We start from the raw sequence: 20,783 nt of genomic DNA, 5'->3' as shown, positions 1-20,783 counted from the left end.
ACCCATGGCATCAAAGAAACGTTGCTCATCATCAGAAGAAAGACCAGTATTAGTAAGGGAGTTGGTGCCATATTCAAACACAGGAGGGGAGGAATTCCCTTGATCAGTTGAATCCTCATCAAGTAGCTTATCTAAGAGAGAAGGAGAGTTGGTGTCCTCAATCCGAAGGGGAGAAAAGACATTACCAGCAACAGTGACAGGGGTTGCATCCCTAATAGCCTCATCAATAGATTCATGAGCCATAAGCATTAGATATTGGTTAGCAACAGGGACATTTGGGGAGGCAGAAGGAACATGAAGCACAATAGGACCAGAAGGAAAAGATGGAACATCAAGAGAAGGGGGCCTATGAGGGTTTAATCAATATTATATACTAAAAGACACACCAGCAATGACACATGTCATCTCCTGGTGTGTCCTTGGTATTTTAGTTTTTTTTTTTTTTTTTTTTAAATTTAGAAAATTTTATTTAAAGAAGTTACAGAGTATTTAAAAGAAAAGTTTTTTTTTGTCAACCAAATAAACAAACAATAATATATTTAACTTTCTTATGTTATTACCCAATTAAGTACGGATTAAAAAGGAATTAAATAATCATCAATATTTCAATATTATATACTAAAAGACACACCAGCAATGACACATGTCATCTCCTGGTGTGTCCTTAGGTTTTTTTTTTTTTTTTTTTTTTTTTTTTTTAAATTTAGAAAATTTTATTTAAAGAAGTTACGGAGTATTTAAAAGAAAAGTTTTTTTTGTCAACCAAATAAACAAACAATAATATATTTACCTTTCTTATGTTATTACCCAATTAAGTACGGATTAAAAAGGAATTAAATGATCATCAATATTCAATATTATATACTAAAAGACACACCAGCAATGACACATGTCATCTCCTGGTGTGTCCTTAGGTTTTTTTTTTTTTTTTTTTTTTTTTAAATTTAGAAAATTTTATTTAAAGAAGTTACGGAGTATTTAAAAGAAAAGTTTTTTTTTGTCAACCAAATAATCAAACAATAATATATTTACCTTTCTTATGTTATTACCCAATTAAGTACGGATTAAAAAGGAATTAAATAATCTTTTTACAGAAGTGTAATTATGGTGGAATATAATTTATTCTACAAAGATATTAACTTTTTATTTTGTATGCCATAAATGCATAAATTAATTTATCAAACAATAAGGACTTTTGTTAGAATTGAGCTGGTTTTATAAGACCCGCCCCATTTATTTATGCGACTGATCTAATCCATTTATAAATGTTTTTTTTTTTTTTTGACAAACCCTACCTCTCTCTCAGTAATCCATTGGAGCGCACTCAACGTTATCCATTGGATCGCAGTTGACGTTCTCGGTTGATTCGCACAGCGCCTTCTAATACTTGTATCCCCCATGGAAGAAAATATTGGGACTGGGGTAAGTTGTTGTTTGTTTTTTTGTATCATCATACCAATTTCACAATCTAGGGTTTATCTTTCATTTAATCTAATTTAATTCTTAGTGTAGGGTTCGAAAATCTCAACTATTGCTTCTAAATTCTATGATTATGAAACATCATAACCAAAATTATGAGCCTAATTTCATTATTCAATCAAATATCCCTAAAATTATGAGATAATTGAATCATATTTGGTTGCTAATGTACTGCCCAACCCTTTAATCTTAGGATTGAACAATTTGAACTATGAAATTACAAGTGTAATCAAGTAGTAAAATTTGTAATTAATAATTTTCATTTATTTCAAAGAAAGATTTGACCGAAGTGTAATGAAGTAGTATAATTTGATGGTGATGTGATGTTGGGGGTCTTGTGTGAACAGGAATATTATATGAGTCCTGAAAGCCAATTTGAAGATATCAAGGACAGTCTTGGGTCTGACCTCTCCCCAAGTCAATTTTTGGAATGGGCTGATACATTTGATCTTATTCCTAAATTACTTCAAGTAGAAGAGGCTGCTTTCCTTGTTCCATATTACAACTTAGTGACTGAAATCAAAAGGCTTGCTGGTATCGACGACAAGGATCAGTTTGCCTCTTTCCTGATAGCCAACCGTGAGTTGGTGCAGAAATATCCTTCAGATAAGGTTTTAGAGTTGATCTGCAAGCATTCTGCTGTTGCTTGTGCTACTGCATTGCTTGAATCTGGAATCGATGTGGATATAAATTCGGTTTATGAAACGTTTATGGCCCCGTTGCACATGGCGGCTCATAACTTATCTTATGGCATGACTAAGCTTCTTTTAGATCATGGAGCTGATACTGAGCTTAAGCTTGATGCTAATGGTTTCGGAACCCCACTTAGTACTGCGCTCAGTGCATTCATGTACGTGCCTCGTTCCCAAACCTTCCTGTTTCATGGTTTCTTTATTTGACTTTTAGGAGATTTACTCTTGGGTTTGTGTTTTCAATGTCACAGTAAGCTTAAAATGGAAGGTTGCACTGCTGAAAAATCCATCCTCAAGCTTTTCTGCTTTTTCTGCTTGCCAGAATTGGTGATCATCAACTTTTATTGTTCTTTCCAGTCTTTAACTTACCACTCTTGAAAATAAAGTTCCTGCTTTGACTTAGTCCTATGCTTGGCAGAAAGAACCCATTGATACTATCAGACTGCTGGCGTCACATAGTCATCAAGTCGAGGATCTTTGCATTACTTTGATGAATCGTGGTGCTGTCCAAAAATATGCTGTATTATTGTCGGTTGCTTGGGATAAGCTCATGGTCTCGTCTGCTGAGGGGGGCCTAGAGACTACCCCAGTTGGGCAACACATATCTCGGGGGTTAAGAAATGCATCATACCTGGATGAGATATGTAGTTATCATTGCGATAAGTTCATAATGGAAAGGGTGGTGAACAATTTGACGATAGCATGGTATGTGGTCAAAACTATGTCGATGAGTAGAGGTGTCCTTGAGCGCTATTATCTTTCAAGGGCTGAGGTAAACCTTCTCAGTATTTCGTATTTATCTTCTTTATATCTGTTGTTTTTTTTGTTTAAATCCTCCTTCAACCATTTGCTATTATGCTACTCGATGTTAAATTGTTTTGAGGTGGTTTTCAGTGGTTTTTGGCAGTGCTAGTTTCTGTGGGTTTTAGTGGTTGCAATGGTGATTGATGGCAGCAAGGGTGATGGTTTGCTGGTGGGGTGATGGGAGTGGAGAAGGGGGTGGCAGCATAGGTAATGGTAAGCGTAAGGGTTTGCTGGTCAGGTTGGGGAGGGTGGTGGCTGTTGGTAGAATAATTTGGTGGTGGTTGTTGGTGTTAGTAATTACTTAGATCTTAGTAGGTCAGATTTAGTTTGGTTTTTTAGTAAGTTAGATTATTACCACTAACCTATGTTTATGTTTAAAGGTAGGGGTATAGCAGGTTTCTCATAGGCCTAATCTTAACATATGAGGAAATCAAACATTTGTTGCAAATAATTGTAAATCTTGAAAATGTCATTTGTTGCAAAAAATAAAAATAAAACTAAAATAAAAAAAAAAGGAAAATTTGTGAGTCTAATAGGTCAATTTATCAACAACTATTTAAAAAGTTTGAGTGACACTACCCCTTTTGGTTTTCTTTTATTCTTCCCTCTAATACTTAAGGACGGAATGACAAAGTTTACCCCAAATTTGCAAAACCCCCAATTTTCCCACAAATTAGAAGTCAAAAACAATGTATTCATAACCCTAAATTGGCCAATTACAATGAAAAACCACAATTTTTCCTCAACTTTGCAAAACCCCCAATTTCTATTTCAACAAAGAACCCTAATTTTGTAATTATTCAACAAAATTTGGCGAGTTAGGCTTAAATTTTGAAAGGAAAAATAAAAGTTGGTCCGACTCCGTGGATTTTGTTGTCGGAAAACAAAAAGGTAGTGCTACTCAAACTTTTTAAATTTAAGCTGTAGGTTTTTTTTATAAAAATTTTTAAGCGAGTAGTTGTTGACAAAATAACCAATCAAGAGGGTAGTTCCCGAACATTTTCCCTAAAAAAAAAAAAGGAGGAAGTAGTAATGTAGTATACTATCATAGTCATATGAGGAATCACCATGATTAATATGCCACTAACAATCATCTAAGTTGCCACCATTAGTATATGCCTCCTTATTGTATGACATACTAGCACGTTAGGAACTAGTATAGATAAGAAGAGATGAACATATGATTAGGGAAGAAAGTTTGATTAAGATATGTAATTCGGGAAAATTTTCAGAGCGGTGGCTTGAGGTTTCATACTTCCTCCGATTTTTTTAGTTGTGGCACATGATTAAAAAGCTCTCACATTTTTTTTGTAAAAGTATAAAAAAAAAAAAAAACAAAACAGAGGAAGTATAATTTTTTGGCCTATGATAAAATGTTTAGTGAATACGATAGCGGTAAATAGGGTTTTTTTTAATTACATTTAAATCCAAGCTAAATATTTAGCACAAAACCCTTGCTATTATTAAAATTGTTAAGTGGGTGCTAAAGCCAAGTAGTTATAAAAACCAATGTAAAAGCCTACTTGACTAGAAAAAGAGCCAAAAAATACTGTAAATTTGTGTGAAAAAAAGAATTAAAAGAGGTGAGAAAATCGATTAGATTATCATGTGGCCAAAGGAAAAGAAAAATGAAAATCGAAAAGGAAATTGTGGTCAACAACTCATTAAAAAAAAAAAAGGAGAAAAAAATACAAGCTGTCAACCACACTATTAGCCTACTAGGCATCATAGGAAATTTATTTGTTTTTAAAAGTCACGTGAATAAAAAGAGAGTGTAGTAAGTGAGAGAAAAACAAGAAATGGTAAAGCATCCCTTTCTTTTTCATAACTATGGCGTAGAATTTTGTAGGTTTAGGGTTCTTATCGAATCCACACATGAATTTTGTGGGTGTCCAAATCCGCGTCTTGTTGTGTGATTTGTGTCAGCATAGGTTTGGCGGCCTTTTAGCCAAGTCCGAGTAACATAGCAAATTTAGTATTTTATCAAAGATGTTACAACAACACCAATACTTGTTCCATTTCTCCATGCGCAGAGTTTTAAGAGAAATTGGATAAAGTAGTAAATTATGGAGGTAGTGAGATAGGTGGAAAAATAAAAATTGTAAAAAACAAAAGTAGTTGAGAAAATTAGAGGAGAGAGAATATGAAATTAATAAAATATGATTTATGTTGGGTCTACTAGTTGAGTGAAATGAATTAAATATTGTAAAAGCTTTCCAAATAAGGAAATGGAGCAAGTATTTAAAAACGGTCGGAAATGAAAAGTGGAGCAAGTATTTAAAAACGGAGGGAGTATATATTAGGGTCATATAGACATTATTGCATGATTCATATACATAAATCCTTTCTCCAATCTTCTTTGACATTTATCGCTTTCAACCACCCTCATCCAAGCTTGCTTTCGTCTTCTATCTCTCACCTTCTCTCTTTGCCACTCTTCAAGCCTCCTTATTGATGCGGTACTTGGTCTTCATCTTACATGACCAAATCTTCTTAAATGATACACCCTCATTTTATTATTTTGCTTTTAATCGAAGATTTTATATGAAAAATCTACAATATTCTTAATTCTCAAAAGGAAAAGATGTTGACGACATGTCACTCTTATGTCATAATGAGATTTATGACTAGGTGCCACATGGATAATGACATGGATAATACCTTTAACGTTGATAAGTATCAAATGTCTACCTGTAATGTGGAAGCCATTGCAGCAACCCATTTCTAAAAATAAAAGAGGAACTCTTAAAGATGAAGAAGGAATTGAATGACAATTGGAGTTATCTACAATATAATCTAAGTCACTTGGAAGTGGTTGTGAGTACTAGAGACTAGTGTTAGTGCTTTCAGAAACCTAAACTTTGTGATAAAAGCTCCTCTAATATGTTTGGAGTAATGAGATAGGAACTTCAACGTCTCTTACCTTTGTTTCTGTTTTGTTTTTCTCCCATTTTCCCTTTGCATTGTTTTATTATTGACATTTATTTTCCATCTCTTTTCAAGAGTGTACCGATGTATGAGCTGCCATTCTACATTCCATCTGAGCTTAATTGTGTGGGACTTGGCTTGAAGCCCGATGGTGTCAACATACAGTGGTAAAGAGAGTTTGATGCTATATATATTACATGTGCACTAACATTTGGTTGAGCAGTCTGTTTTTTACTCCTATTTGGTTGACTGAGTAGTTTGTTTGTGCTATTGTAACCCTTTAATTTTGGCAAAAATGGTCACATGAATATCTTGTCATTGAAAGATACATGACAAAGTGTGTGTAGTCATACAATTTGCATCCTCCCCTGTTAACTAAAATGCTAGCATAGGAATTGAGAAGTACTTCTGAAATTATGCCCAATAATTTGAGTAGGTTATGGTATGATGAAATCCTTGAGTTGACAAGCAATTTCATTAGAGATGTAAAATGAAAAGAACATTGTCGAATAATTGCAGTGCAGTTAATTCTTGAGAGCTTTTGTATGAATGGGTAATTTGAGATTGCTTATATATATATATATATTTGAAATCATGTGAGAAGGTGAATAATGAAAACTAAGACCCAATATCAGTCGTTGATCGCGCTCTATCTAATGGCTCACGTTTCACCCGCCCTCATTAATGGCATTTTCGAAATTTTGCAGCTTTTCAAAGATTTTTCCATTTTTTCAAAGGCAATTTTATTTACTTTATGACTGATTTTATTTAGTTTTACTAATTTTTCATTTACTTTTTAGAAAAAAAGCTGAAAATTATTTTGTAAAGTTGAAATATTACGAAAATGTCATTCATGACACGGGAATCTTTTGATCGTCCGATTAACATGGTCTAAGGGCCTAGATTAGTTCATAGTTCTCTTTTAGCCTTGGCTCTCATTATATATATAATTATATTTATATATTGAAGCATCTCCTTGTACGTAGTTTTTATTAAATTTTATTATATTATAAAAATTCTAATTGAAGCATCTCCTTGTAATTTACATTTTAATATATCACTTAATCTGTTTGTGAACATGATATCCTGATTCGATTGGTGAAGTTTGCTGCCCAAGCTTACCTCAAAGGCTAAAGGTATGTAATTTTGATGACAATTGAACTAAGATTTTAATTGAATTCCGTATATGGAGTAGATGACATGATGTTAAGTGGTAAAAGGGCTTTTGATGTCATACAGTGCTTCCGGAGCGAAAATGTTATGTGGAGCCACAACGATCTGGTCCAATCTTATGTTCTTCTCTTGGGGTAAAGATTCCAACTTTTTTTTACTAAAATAGCTAAAATGCTTTTTATTATTATTCTTCTCGTTTTTAATAATAGTAATTTCTTGTTTTATTACTATATATTCTCTGTTTTTCTTAGTTGCGACACTTTTTGTGTGCACAAATTACAATGCAATGTAATACTTCGTATAGTATAAATTGAGGGAAGGCATGTGATTTAAAAAATCGAAGTTTGGTTAATGCTTCCTATCACCACCCCCTCCATTATCACACCACCATTCAAACCACTCAATTCACCACCATCACTAATCACCGTTCAAAAGTTGCAACGTTTCCTCCATGTATTAATATTTGCAACACACTATAATTGAATTTTTTTTTTTTTTAATAAGTTGTACTATTACTCTTAATTTAGTCTAATGACGCATTAAAATATATTTCTAACAATATTCACCCTCCATTTTAAGGGTGTGGCAAAATATAGGTATAGAGGTAGTTATTAGATGTGGTAGTAGCTTTTAGCTTTATGTGTAGCTGTTAGTTGTGGAAATAATTAATTATGAGTGTTTGGTAAAGTTGTTATTTACTATTAGTTGTAAAATTCTGAAAAAATAGAATAAAAATCCCAACAACTATATAATTTTTCTCAAAGTATTAAATCATGTAGACTCACTGTTTTTTAAAATATCATAAGTGTGTTTTGCTAGTATTAAAAAACAAAAGAAATGTATATATACTTTCTCTGTTCCTAAATTATTGACACGGTTAAATTCGGCACACATTCCAATACATTAGTTTGACCTTAAATATATATGACCAAATATTATTTTAAAAAAATATTAAAAAGTTGATATTATAAAACTTTATGTTAATACTTACGTATTTAACAATATATTTTATGATGAAATTTATTTTTTATACATTGAAAAATGACCGTCAAAGCTAGTTTATGAATAGGGATTTCATTTGACCTCACCCAAACTGTGAAATTTTGGTCATTTTCTTAAAATATATTGTAATATTCGATAGTGATTCCAAAAAAGTAATATCACTTGAGTGACTTGACCCACTTAACATTTTTTTCTATTTCTGGTTTATTGTCGGTTTTTGAATTTCTTGTAAAGTAAGTTATACACTTGATCTTGTTGGTTTTACTCGTGTTTATCTAAATGGCATCTTACGGTTCACTCTATATTATTACCCATCTTTTAGGTGCATTCGAATAGCTTTCCTAGTTTTTCAAATTTAGTACGTAAAAGTTTAATGCAAACAATACGGTTTTTTCACCATATACCCGAGTTTTCACAAAAATAGTAAATACACCATATATCTTTGATGACTAATGATTGTTAACTTCGTCAATCATTAGGAACCACTCTAAATATATTCCCCTACCCCGAAACCACCCATATTATTTTTTTCCACCCTCAAAACCACCGGAAATTTCCTTCTTCACTCATCTTCTTGTTGTTATTAGGGGTATCTGGTGAATTTTTGTAACAACTCAAAGATATATGGTGAATTTGAAATTTTATTAAGAATATATGGTAAATAAACAAAAAACTTAGGGGTATATGGTGAAATAACCGTTAGATTTACATTATAGGTTTGTATGTACTATATGTTGATGTTGCATTAATTAATTTTTTGGTTCAGAAGCTTGTGACAGGTACTTCCAATTCTCAATATCGTACAATTCGCATCCTTAATCCTATGGAAAATCATCTATGGAAATCCCCACAAGTGAAGCCATCATCGCATAATGTTTTAGCGTTAGCTAAAGTATGTGCTCCTCTAATGTGGTTTGCCAAGAGGAGTATCAAGTAGGTACGAATTTGCGAAGAAGCTTACAAGACCATGGATTTTCTTGGATCCCTTATCTCATTTATCTAGCTCCGGTTCTCTCAATAAATGAAATTAACAAAAACCCTTCCCTTTTGTCAAAAAAAAACAAAAAAACAAAAACCCTTCCTATATTTTGTTATAATTTTGGATTCCTTTGAAAGATTTTGGTTTTTAGACACATGATGTAATGTTTGTGTATATGTTTACTAGTAGTCTTATCGTGAGCGTTGTGCGTGATAGTTCAATGTGTGAATTATTTGTTGTAATTATTAGTTAATTACCTAAGTACATTTTTAATAATTGGTTTAGGCTAGATAACTTTTAGCAAGTGTTTGTATACTTTGTATTGATGTTCAAAGTGATTCACCGTAATTGCAAGATTTAAAAAAAGTGTAATATAGCGTGCAATGTATTGAAGATTTGAACTGGTGGCTTACGAAAATCGGAATGTACTTGGCTACTAGTTGGGCTGTTTAGGCCATGTGAGACTACCAGAAACTCAGTTGGGTCACGCAGCTAGAGATATTTGGAGATTAGGGTGGAATGTTAGAAAGCCACCTTAATTGAAGCATTTTTGGTGGAAAGCATGTACTTGTTCACTTCCCTGGCAACAATGGAAAGATTTATGGCTTATCAGGTTCTTTTTTTAGTTTAAAAAGATTTATGGGTCACGCAGATAGACTACCTCTAAGATAGAGATATTTGGAGATTAGGTTGAGCATGTACTTTTTTTTTTTTTTGACAAATAGAACTTTTTAAATAAGAGCAACTTTTTAAATAAGAGCAACAGACAACTTACAACAATACAACCTAAGAGCGTCTTTAACATTGATTGATTGTAATTGTTTTTAAAATAAAATACTTATGTATAAAGATTAATAGGAGTGTCAAAGTTAAATTTGTTTTAGATAAAAAATAAAAAAAAAAAAAAAAAAAAAGAACCACCAAAATTTTATAAACTCGAAAAAATACACGGTTGGGAAAAAATACAAGGCTAACAAATGCAATTCATGAAGAGTTGCCTAGGCAAGTTATCATCTACTTGCCACAGCTTGCTGAGCACCCGCACGGGCTGCACCTTCTCTAGTGGCGAAGGGCAGCTAGCAATGGTAATATGCACTAGACCTGGCAAACGGGTCATTCGGGTCGGGTCAGTTTGGGTCGGGTCAGTTTCGGGTCAATCAATATTCAGGTCGGGTCAATTCGGGTTTCGGGTCAATGGTAATTCGTGTCGGGTCAGGTATCGGGTCAACACTTCGGGTCGGGTTGAGTTTGGGGCGGGTCATTTCGGGTCGGGTCAGTCTTCTGGTTAAATTATCGGGTCAAGTTCGGATTGGGTCAATTGGGTCAGGTCAATCTTCGTCTATATCGATGTAGAAATTAGACCAATAATATATTATAATTATCAATAAGTATAAAGTAAAACAATTGAATATTAATAATATATTCATTAGACAATTCCAACAGTACTATATACAAAAGACTGTATTGTTTCATATGTATGATCACTATCATTGAATTGGTCAAAATTCAAATTAGATAAAGTGAATAGTGGAAAAAAAATTCAATATAACACTTAAAAGAAGAAGCTAAGAGTAATAGTAATAATAACAATTATAATAACTAGTCTTCCTAATCAAATGGAACTCTTTATGAATTACGAGTACTAAATTATAGTTCGGGTCGCTTTGGGTTTCGGGTCCGTTTGGGTCAATCAATTTTGGTCAAAATCGGGTCGGGTCACATTGGGTTTCGGGTCACTTCGCGCCAAGTCGGGTCAACTTTGGGTCGTGTTGATTCGGGTCGGGTCAATTCGGGTATCGGGTCAAGTTCGGGTCAACTCCACTTCGGGTCGGGTATGGGTCGGGGCGGTTGACGCAGCACGATAACACGTCATAATTCATACATGAGAAAAGGGGCTAGTGAGTGTCTAGGGTTTACTGCCCATTTAATTCAATAGATCAACACAACACATCATATTTACGTAAGTTGGGTAAGTGTTCAGATTTCCAACTCAAATCTTATTTATGGAATACTTCGTAAGTATTACTGTACATAATACAATAATATTTTGAAATAAGGTGACTCTTTATGATACGACATAAACTAAATTTTTTTAAATAGAGGTAGCTCTTGGTTAATTTTCTTATACTCGTACTTTTTAAGGTTACATTTACTCAAGTGCCACTTTACCAAACACTCGTACACTACAAGAAATGGCTTATTTCCGATGGAACAATTCCGATGTCCTATAAAAACTGTCGGAAAATTTTGAAATTCCGATGGTTTAGAAACCCATCGTATTTTTCCGATGGAAAAAAAAGTTTCCGATGGATTTAGCCATCGGAAACTTACGATGGTTTAATAAGCCGTAGGAACTAATTTTTTGCGATGGCTTTTTTCCATAGGAAATGTGTTTTTTAAAATTTAAAATTCGAAAAATATTTCCGATGGATAATTAGCCATAGGAAATTTCCGACGGCTTTTATCCATAGGAATAGCCGTCGGAAATAATAATTTCCGATGGATTATGTCCATTGGAAATATAATTTCCGATGGCTTTTATCCATAGGAATAGCCGTCGGAAATCGTTTGGACTTAAAGAAAAAAAAAAACCTCAGAATCATTTGGGCATTTTCGAACAAAAGGAGAAGGAGAGAGAGAGAGAAGGGGAAGGAGAGAGAATCAGCTGCCCTCTGCCGCTGCTCCCCCTCCGCCGCAGCTCCACCGACGACACTCCTCCTCCCCACAACTCGTCGACCGTCGGCCACCAGGTACTCCTTCTTTCGACTTTTTTTTTTTTTTTTTTTTTTTTTTTGAATTTCGTTTTCCGGCCCACCACCTCATGGCTAACCGACAATCCTCCACCTCAGATCCCGCCGGCCGCCACAAGCTCACCTTCTCCCTCCAGCAGACCTTCGTTCATAGGACTTTTCATCTTCGACGTTTTCAGTGGAGACGCTTCACGTTCGACGTTCGATTTTTGACGACTGAAAAGTCCTGTGTTTTTAATCTTCATCTTGTACTTCTTCATATCTCTCTTCCTTCTCCACTGAAGCGTCTCCATTGAAGCTGCTTCTGAGCTATCTATCCTCCATTGAAGTAGCTTCTGAGGTAAGATTTTTATCTTCATTTCTTTAATCATCGTTTTAATTTTACAATCTAGGGTTTAGTTTCATACTGTCGTTAATTTAATTGTCAGCATGCTAATTTAGGGTTCTTCCAAGATGGATTCTTGAACTTATCTTTGTTATAGGTATTGAAGTTTGAAAGATTATAACGAGTAATCTTGTTGCTAGGAATTTTCAATGTGCAATTTACTTTTTATTTTTGTAAGCGAGATGAATTTAATGTGAATTTTCGAGCCTAATTAAGTCAAGTTTTCTTGCTAATTTGATAATTGAGTCAAGTTTTCTTGCGAATTTGATGATTGAGTCAAGTTTTCTTGCTAATGTGTTGTAACACTTATGAGTGTTAGGACAAAAGTATGGCAATGGACCTTTTCTCCCTAGGTCATGGCGGCTGCCCCTCCTGCCTCGGCTCAGGGACCACATCTATGAGCTTGAGCTGAGATATATGCTTGCGATTCATACATTTTACGGAATATATAAACAATGTGATATTGAGAGCATTCAGTAGGGAAGATTTATTATTAGTATGACAACTACATTTGATGCTATACATTTAGTATCCTGAATGATTTTGTGCGGATTTAAAGGTTATACATACTGTTCGTGGTTTAGCGATAATGGAATTAGCTTAATTGAAGGCCATGGAAATTGATTTAGTAGCAATAGGTGGATAACATCATATATGATGGCTCGTATAGTACCTGGCCTGCATGTTTGAACTTTTGAAGCATCGTCTAAAGTTCTACACGATTGTAGAAGCCATTTCTCTTACCTCCTGTGTGAAGAAAGATTACCAGATTTGATCAATTTTTACGGACTGAACCTTGCAAATCTAAAGATCCACTAACTTGCCACAGCCTTTAACAGCTTGGTCATTGTCATTGTCTTTAGCTTTCCTTAATTTGATCGAATTTTTGCTACCAATTCAATCCTGCGGTGTAGTTTAGATATGAGAGAAATGTCTCAATATTAAAGATATCCAAACAGAATATAAGGGTGCTTGTTTTGGAGAGAGGGGGGGGGGGGGGGGTGGTGTGGAGCATGGGTGGCTCTGCATTGGGTAATGTGTTGGTGCTTAATCTGAAGGCTGTTATAGGGTCTTAGGCAAAGGGGGTGAGTAAATTGTACGTCCTTTACATGTCATGGAGTTTGTTAGAAGTTATACTTTCAACTGTGAGTTTATCAACCATGTGCCCCATATGATAGCTATTGTATGATTTGGCCATTGGTGGGCAGCAAGTTGGTTAAGTGCTGACTTTTTCCTGGGTGGGGTTTGCCTGTTTGGTCTAATTCTTTGGCTTCCCATACCTGTATTTTGTTTGGTTAGTGATTTATGTTGGTAGTTTGGTATTCTTTTCTGCGCCTAATAGAGTGCTCATTGTAGATAGTTATTGACATTTCTGTTCGAATAACTTAATCTTGGTATTTTAGCTGAATGTTCAGGTGATAACTCTGGCTTCTTTGTCCATATCACTCTTTTAAAGGAAACTTATAAATTTTTTGGATTGAATTTATACAGTGCTATAAATTTTTTTATGATGTGGAAGTTGTATTTCAATAGCTAACGGCTAATAAAAACTCTTATTTAATTTGCTATACATTTAGAAATTGTCAGGTGAAGATTTTGTACTTTGTAAACCTGTGTTCTTCTCTTTGTTTGATCACTGAGGAAAATATCAAATACATTGATGGCCATCTCTTTCTTCTTTATTGATTATCATATATGAGCTGATTATTGTAGTTGTATTTCTTAAATTTATGTAGCAATGTTCAATACCTTTGATAAATACCTTTGATATAAACTGAAATACTAGATTTTAAAAAAAAAAAAAAAAAATTAAAATGTGGTTTTAGTAAAATGCGGACACGTGTATAAGTGTATGCACGTAAAATGCGGACACGTGTATAAGTGTATGCACACATACATGTATGTACAATAACACACTGTTATCAGTTGATGTGGGAAAAATTATCCCTTTCTGTGCAATGGATGCTGTAATTGGATTGAAGTAGCGGAATTAGTGAATTTCATTTCCTTGTTTGCACTTTTGAATAAACAGGAGACCTTGCATTTTTCTGCCAGATCTGATGCATTTGGTGCTTCCCTATAATCATGTGTGTGCGTGCATGCGTGTTTCTATATTCTTTGGAAGCTACAGTGTCTGGATTGCTGGAACAGATAACTACTGTAGTCAATTTTGTTTATGTGCTACTGTGGTGCTTTTTTTTTTTTTTTTTAAATCCTGCGTTTTCATATGAGTATCTGCTGGTTGATCCCTTTTGTTTTTTCCCCCTTCTATGCAGGCTTGGTATCCAAGTTTGCGAACACCATGATTTGAACAAAGTACATTTCCTACTAGGGCTTGATAGCTGGTTGCTGTTTGCCATGGCGCCTAAAGCTTAAGCCACATACTTAGGTTTCTGCAAAAAAACCAGCTTAACTGATTTAAATGGTGACCAATGTCCCCATTCTTACAAGGTAGCTACAATTTAATCATTGAGATTTTGAATATTGTAACCTGAATTGCTTGTCTAGTGGTCCATCACCAATCTTAATTCCTACTTTTTGGCTTGTAGGATTTGTCCACACTATCTTCTACAATTGTAAACAGCTTAATCTGATACAAACTTAAGTTTTACACATAGCAATGGCTGCTGCTGCTGATACTACAACCTATGATGAGAATTCTGAATACGTTGATCCTGATTGGACTGTTGTCCTACCTCGGAAACGTAGAAAATGTCAGTCTAAAGTGTCTCGCACAGAGCAAGAGGCAAAAGAACAGTCATTCGCCCCACCTGACCTTGAAATCAATCAAGAGAGGGAATCAAAATTAATGCAGAAAATTGAGACTTGCTTGAAGAAACTTGAGAGCTCCAAGTTTTTTGACCTTTTTTTGAGTCAGATTGAAGACCCTGAAGTCTTCAATTGTTTTTCCAGGGTTTTAGGGTCTGAACCAAATATGAACATGGTGGTGTATGGTATAGGCAGCATTGAGTCTTTTGAAGCCCCACGGTTGCAGCTTTGTTTAGTGATCTTGATGAAGAGAAAGTTTGAATGGATAGGTAATATTGAGGTATTTGATCCAGTTCTATCTGGGACTGAAACCCGTGTTCTGGAATCTTTTGGCTGTTCTGTCATATCAGTGAATGAGGAAGGTAGAAGACTGGCTTTAAAACCCACATTATTCTTCATGCCTCATTGTGAGGCTTTATTGTATCACAATTTGCTAGAGGTAAATTGGAATGTAGATATGTTGAGAAACATGGCGCTATTTGGAAACAGTTTTGAGTCTTACGAACATCACAATTCTGTAGTCAAGGACTACATAGCTTTTCCATACACGAAGCATATCCTGGCTTCTCGGAGCTTTGCGAAGGAGTTCAGAGTCAAAACAGGGCCAGATGATCATAATAGAGCCTTTTATGAATCCAGTTGGCTTTTTTTCAACCCTAATGATGAGCATGAGGTGCCCATTATCTAGTTAATAACTGAACCTGTAAGTGTGTGTGTGTGTGTGTGTTAGCTGTCAACTTATTGCATTATTAAACAGCACAAGTTTGCAGCAGGTGCACAACACAATTGTTGCATCATTTATAACATGTATCAGAACTGTTTCACACATCAGCTGCGATTTTGCTGTGAATCCTGTGATTGTTTTTCATCATTTGATAAATGGCTTCACCCAGGTGATTGATCAAGAACTGCCCGAACATTTTCCTCCTATTGTACGCCTACATGAGTTTGATTCTTTCTCTTAATTTTCTTTTAACAATGTGCACAGAATGATAATGTTGTTACCCTCTCTATTTCAGTATTACTCTGTCAAAAAATAACAGTAAAATCTTAGATTTGGTAGTAGCGTGTTTTATTTATTTTTTATTATTATTATTTTTTTTTAATGAAGGAAACGCAGCAGTAGTAAAAACAGCCAAGACATGAGAAGTCGAGAACCTGTACCGAAAGATTTTGTGCAATGCTTTTGGTTACTACTTACTAGTATAGTAGTGTGTGTGCCAACACTGCATAGGTGTTCAAATATATCTGGTAAGCTTTTGAGCCATGCTTGAGTACCTCTCGGCTCGCGCAGCTTAACAATATTGTCGTTTGCTTGTGCCAATGAGAATCTACAAAGATCAAAATTAATACTTACGAGTATTTTCTAAAAAAATTTTAAAAAATGAATTTGAAATTCACAAGGCAAATGGAAGAATGGAACGAGTAATTTAGTGAAGGACTTCTGGACCACGATCACAAGGGCTTCAAGTTGTGCACTAGACTTTGGTGTTACCTGCATTTTTGTGTGGCACAAAGTGTATGTAATCTGTAATGGACGGTTGCTTTGTCTTCGGGTGAAAGTAGGACAACAATTAATTAAAAAATGAGTTTCACTTTTTAAAAAGATTTAACTTGTTTGGTTGTTTTTATCATAAAACCATTAATTGATCTTTGAATTTTGAGGGGACATAGAATCATGACATAATAAACAATTGATTAGATGAGGTATATAAGTAGCACTTTTGAAATTTTCTTCTTTTCTTAAGGTGTTATAAAATCTCATTAATGTCCTCTTTTAATGTTCTATATAATAAATTACTTATAGTCTGATACACTTTTGTTTGATACTGTATGAACATTGATCAATACCGCATACAGTAAATTCAACTTACAAGTCACAACCATATTTACCAAAATCTAATCAAATTTAAAAAATATGTTGAATTAAACATAAAAATCGAGTTATGCATAACTTATCTCATACTTTAATCATCATCAAAATCAAAATAACACAATCATAACAAAGATTTTTAAAAAACACTATATAATCATTACAAAAACACATATTCGTGAAGTTTAAATTAAAATAATTCCTTAGAAAAGTCTTTCACTAACCAATAATTTCCATTTTTATTTTAAGAAAAACAAATAAAAACGAGCCTTCCAAAAAAAAAAAAAACAAAATAATACCGAGTATCCGTTATCTAAAACGCGTCGGCCTTGACATTTGACACTTACGCTCTCTCTCTCTCCCATTTCTACAACTCAAACAGTTAACTATATTTGAAAAACACAATCTCAAAAAAATAAAAAATAAAAAAAAAAAACAAAATATGAAATTACTGATTTACCCTTTTCTCTCTCCTCTAATTTGTCTCAATTGTAAATTGTATTCTCTCTTCTTCTTCTTCTTCCTTTTTCTTTCCTTCAAAGGCAGCTCTCTCCACTATTTTCTTTCCTTTTTTTTGTTCTCTCATAAATCAACAAAAAAAATCCTACTCTCAAATTCTTTCAGAAAAATCTCTAAATAAAATTCAAAAAATCTCAATTATCAACTTTATCTTCGATTATCAATCTTAATTTTATCCCTAATTTTTTCAATTTTAATTTCTATCATTTTCTTGATTTTTTCTTCAATTTCCCCCCTTTTGAAACCCTAAATTCTCATTTCCATATCCCAAACCCTAATTTCGCAATCATTTGCCTTTCTGATTGTGTAATTAGTTCCGAATTTATTGATTTCAAGAGGAATTGAATAAATACCCTAAAAAACCAAAAAAATTATGGCGAGTTTTGAAGAGAATCGCGAGTTGTCGACTAGCAAGCCATCGATTTCGTCGAAGAATTCTGTGTTTAGTCGGTCAATGACGACGCATTCTTCCGTCGCAAACACCTTCTCGAAGAAAGGATACGTTTCGTCTGCCGCTTCGACGGTCGTTGATCGAAACGCGGCGAATATGAAGAAATGGTACAGCAATACCTTTGATTCAGCTGGTACTTCAATTAAAGGGAAGGTTAGACAGCTTCGAAATTTGTTTGAATCCCAAAAATCATCAAATAATAATAATAATCATAATAGTATTGTTAAATGTAATTCCCAAAAAGTTGAAGAATCGCCTTATAATCATCATCTAGCAAAATTGAGACCTGCTAAATCATTCAGTTCTGATTTTAAGGATTGTTGGTCGATTCTAGATGTTTCTACAATTCGATTTCCGGGTACTGAGGATAGAGTTGTGGTATATTTCACTAGTTTGAGGGGAATTCGGAGAACCCGGGAGGATTGCGATGCTGTCCGGATGATTTTCCGGGCTTATAAAGTGTTCGTCGATGAAAGGGACGTTTCGATGGACGCAGCTTATAGGAAGGAGATACAGGGGTTGCTTGGTGAGAAGAATGTGACATTGCCACAGGTTTTTATTAAGGGGAGGTATGTAGGTGGGGTTGAGTTGATCAGGCAGTGGAACGAAACTGGTGAGCTACGAAAGATTCTCCAGTCATTGCCAACGAGGGATAGGCGGTTCGTGTGTGATAGTTGTGGTGATGTGAGGTTCTTGCCCTGCTCCAACTGTAGTGGTAGTAGGAAGATATTCGACGAGGATGAGGAGGTGATGAAGAGATGCTTGGAGTGCAATGAAAACGGGCTGATTCGATGCCCGGAGTGTTGTCTGTGAATTACTCCCATGATCACTACTTATGTGATCCAGGTATATTGGTGTGAAAATGATAATTGAGTAGCTAGTGTGTGTGTTTTTAGCTTATGGTCTGGCTTGAATATAACCCCCTTTTTACGGTTTCAGCCTTATCGCGGAGATTTGGTTGTACATTGTTCATAGACTCGTGATGAACAATAATTATGTATGTCATTGATACAATGATACTTTATAGTATGTACTGAGCTAGTGTGACTCCTTGCCGAAAAATGAAAAATAAAAAAAAAATATTCAAACATATTGAATAGAGGAGATTAGCATATTAGTGCTGGTGTGCTCCATTGTAGCTTGGGAGATGATGGGCATTTTCCTTGACTTGCAGTGTAAATTTACTATGTTGTATATATTAATGACTTTTTTTCTTCTCCTTTTCGCAATTGCGCAAACTGAAGTTGTTGTAATGAGAAGGGCTATACTATGGTTTTTGCCCATTGGAATGAATGAGAATTCCTTTGAGCTTTTGACTCATTTTTGTGACTCAAATTTCAGAGTTTTATGTCCTTTGACTTGATTTTATGTAACGTTTCTGTTGAATGAATGATTTAGTCCGTTTAAACTTTTGCTAGCAGTGACTTGCTGCTTATTGTATCGCTTATATGATCCCTCGGTTTTTGTTGAATCAATTTGGGCTAGTGTGGAGTTTTAGTGACCTTTTACACAGATCTTGCTATGGAGTAGTTGTTATCAGGAATGTACTACTGTTCTCATGTAACTATGATGTTACATGGACTCATCTTTTAGTATCCAACCTAGCAAGGTCTGTGGTAATTGAGGGACGAAAGAAAATTTTATCGTGAGCACACCTTCAAGTGGCCTCCACTCAATGTTATAATGATCTTTGTGTTTAGCATCTTGTTAGTATGCTGTATGAGTGTATGTAGCTGAAGTGTGTTGTTATGCTCTGTATAGCGGCCTCCACCCATTAGGCTCTGTTTTAGTTGTTATGTTGCATCCGGGACCTTGCACTTACAATCTACGGCCTTGTATTTTGTGAGTGTATATACAATTATACATTGACGACATTGTGATCAATGCATCAATCATCTTTAGAATTGAATGAAAAGTACTTAACTTGTTTATCTTTCTTTGCTGCATAGTTGGCCATTTTCAGCACGTTCTGACCAATTCTCTTTTGAAGTGTCCATGTCAATGTTGAAGTGTAAAGTGCACGAACATCAGAACATGGATTGTTAAGTTGAATGAAATCTTTTAATAGTCTAAACAATTTGGTCTATCTGTTGTTTCCCCCTCTTCCCTAATTAAATAAAAGCCCCACTCTGTTTTTTCCGAACAGATGATGTCAATGACTTTTTTGCGGTGATTATGCTGTGTTGAATGTAATGAGATAAGGTTGCCATAATTTTCATTCTGCTGAACGGTAATATCAGTGCGTATTGAGTTCCCTTGACCGTGCTCTTGCTGGCATCTACGTTGCATTGTTGTTATTGTTGCTGCAGCACGATTATATCGAAGGTTTTCGGTACTGTTTTTTTTATTTTGTATCTACTACCCCGTACAGTTTCTGCTTAGATAAGATATTCAGTCAGATTATGTCAATTATTATGAAACAGATGGAGGAGGGGAGTACTCCAAAACCATCTTTGAGAAAATCATATGATGAAGAAGAAACAAAGCGGGAAAATGCTATTCAAATCTCGATGAAAATGGAGTTTTGCAATTGCTCCCGAAAGGGTACAACTGTACAAGATTGTGTAATCAATCTGCCAAACAACAAGGAATCAACACAGGCTTCAATGTTGCACTGATGTGAGCAACACAAATTAACGTTGTTGTTATCAATGATTGTGTAAATTGGTGTGATCTAGGGATCATCTGCTTTTGCCTAGGGATAACTTCATTCCCTTTCTAAGAATCTCTGCTAATCTATGTGCCCTCCTGGCCTCCCTTTACTTCTTTACTCCTTCATACAAGTAATTTTATACTGGGTTTTAGAAAAATAATATAAAATATTTCAAACATAATTGAAGCTTACTCAAACACTTTCAATCAAATTCTTATGAAGGAGTGGAAAATAACCAGAAAAAAAAGTGAAGAATTTTTAAGTTGTAGTTTTAAATTTTGCAGTCTTTTCTATGATGAATACACTCTTTTTTTTTTTCAAATATA

General features: G+C 34.6%; 2 protein-coding genes and 1 pseudogene across 4 annotated transcripts; all 3 read left to right on the top strand.

Moving 5' to 3' along the window:
* Positions 1–1,274: 1,274 nt before the first annotated feature.
* LOC145593658 (uncharacterized) lies at positions 1,275–9,257 on the top strand. 2 transcript variants are annotated; one of them, XM_081649955.1, is made up of 8 exons: positions 1,275–1,422; positions 1,827–2,329; positions 2,423–2,498; positions 2,590–2,943; positions 5,979–6,070; positions 7,008–7,039; positions 7,143–7,210; positions 8,848–9,257. In XM_081649955.1, exons 1-8 carry the CDS (start codon positions 1,399–1,401, stop codon positions 9,013–9,015), a joined length of 1,317 nt encoding a protein of 438 aa, XP_081506081.1. In that variant the 5' UTR covers positions 1,275–1,398; the 3' UTR covers positions 9,016–9,257. The 2 variants fall into 2 exon arrangements, with proteins under 2 accessions (XP_081506081.1, XP_081506080.1); XM_081649954.1 differs by having other exon boundaries at positions 8,845–9,257.
* Positions 9,258–11,668: 2,411 nt separating this feature from the next.
* Positions 11,669–15,870, top strand: LOC145595523 (protein SENSITIVITY TO RED LIGHT REDUCED 1 pseudogene; annotated as a pseudogene). Its single transcript, XR_014102970.1, has 4 exons — positions 11,669–11,807; positions 11,907–12,147; positions 14,469–14,643; positions 14,742–15,870. The product of XR_014102970.1 is annotated as a protein SENSITIVITY TO RED LIGHT REDUCED 1 pseudogene (transcript).
* Positions 15,871–17,360: 1,490 nt separating this feature from the next.
* Positions 17,361–19,124, top strand: LOC145595522 (uncharacterized protein At5g39865-like). The gene has a single exon (XM_081651941.1). It carries the CDS (start codon positions 17,727–17,729, stop codon positions 18,615–18,617), a length of 891 nt encoding a protein of 296 aa, XP_081508067.1. The 5' UTR covers positions 17,361–17,726; the 3' UTR covers positions 18,618–19,124.
* Positions 19,125–20,783: the final 1,659 nt, after the last annotated feature.

The sequence above is a fragment of the Chenopodium album genome, chromosome 19, assembly GCF_948465745.1.
Source record: "Chenopodium album chromosome 19, dcCheAlbu1.1, whole genome shotgun sequence".
Lineage (NCBI taxonomy): Eukaryota > Viridiplantae > Streptophyta > Magnoliopsida > Caryophyllales > Amaranthaceae > Chenopodium > Chenopodium album.
Note: the sequence above shows the minus strand (reverse complement) of the source record. Positions and strands in the feature narration are given on the sequence as shown.

What these genes read in the sequence shown, in the direction of transcription:
- LOC145593658 (XM_081649954.1), top strand. Translation starts at nt 1,399, where the DNA reads ATGGAAGAAAATATTGGGACTGGG. An exon ending in GATGGTGTCAACATACAGTG is followed by an intron (nt 6,071 to 7,007) that starts GTAAAGAGAGTT and finishes CGATTGGTGAAG; the next exon opens with TTTGCTGCCCAAGCTTACCT. An exon ending in TCTTATGTTCTTCTCTTGGG is followed by an intron (nt 7,211 to 8,844) that starts GTAAAGATTCCA and finishes TTTTTGGTTCAG; the next exon opens with AAGCTTGTGACAGGTACTTC.
- LOC145595522 (XM_081651941.1), top strand. Translation starts at nt 17,727, where the DNA reads ATGGCGAGTTTTGAAGAGAATCGCGAGTTGTCGACTAGCAAGCCATCG.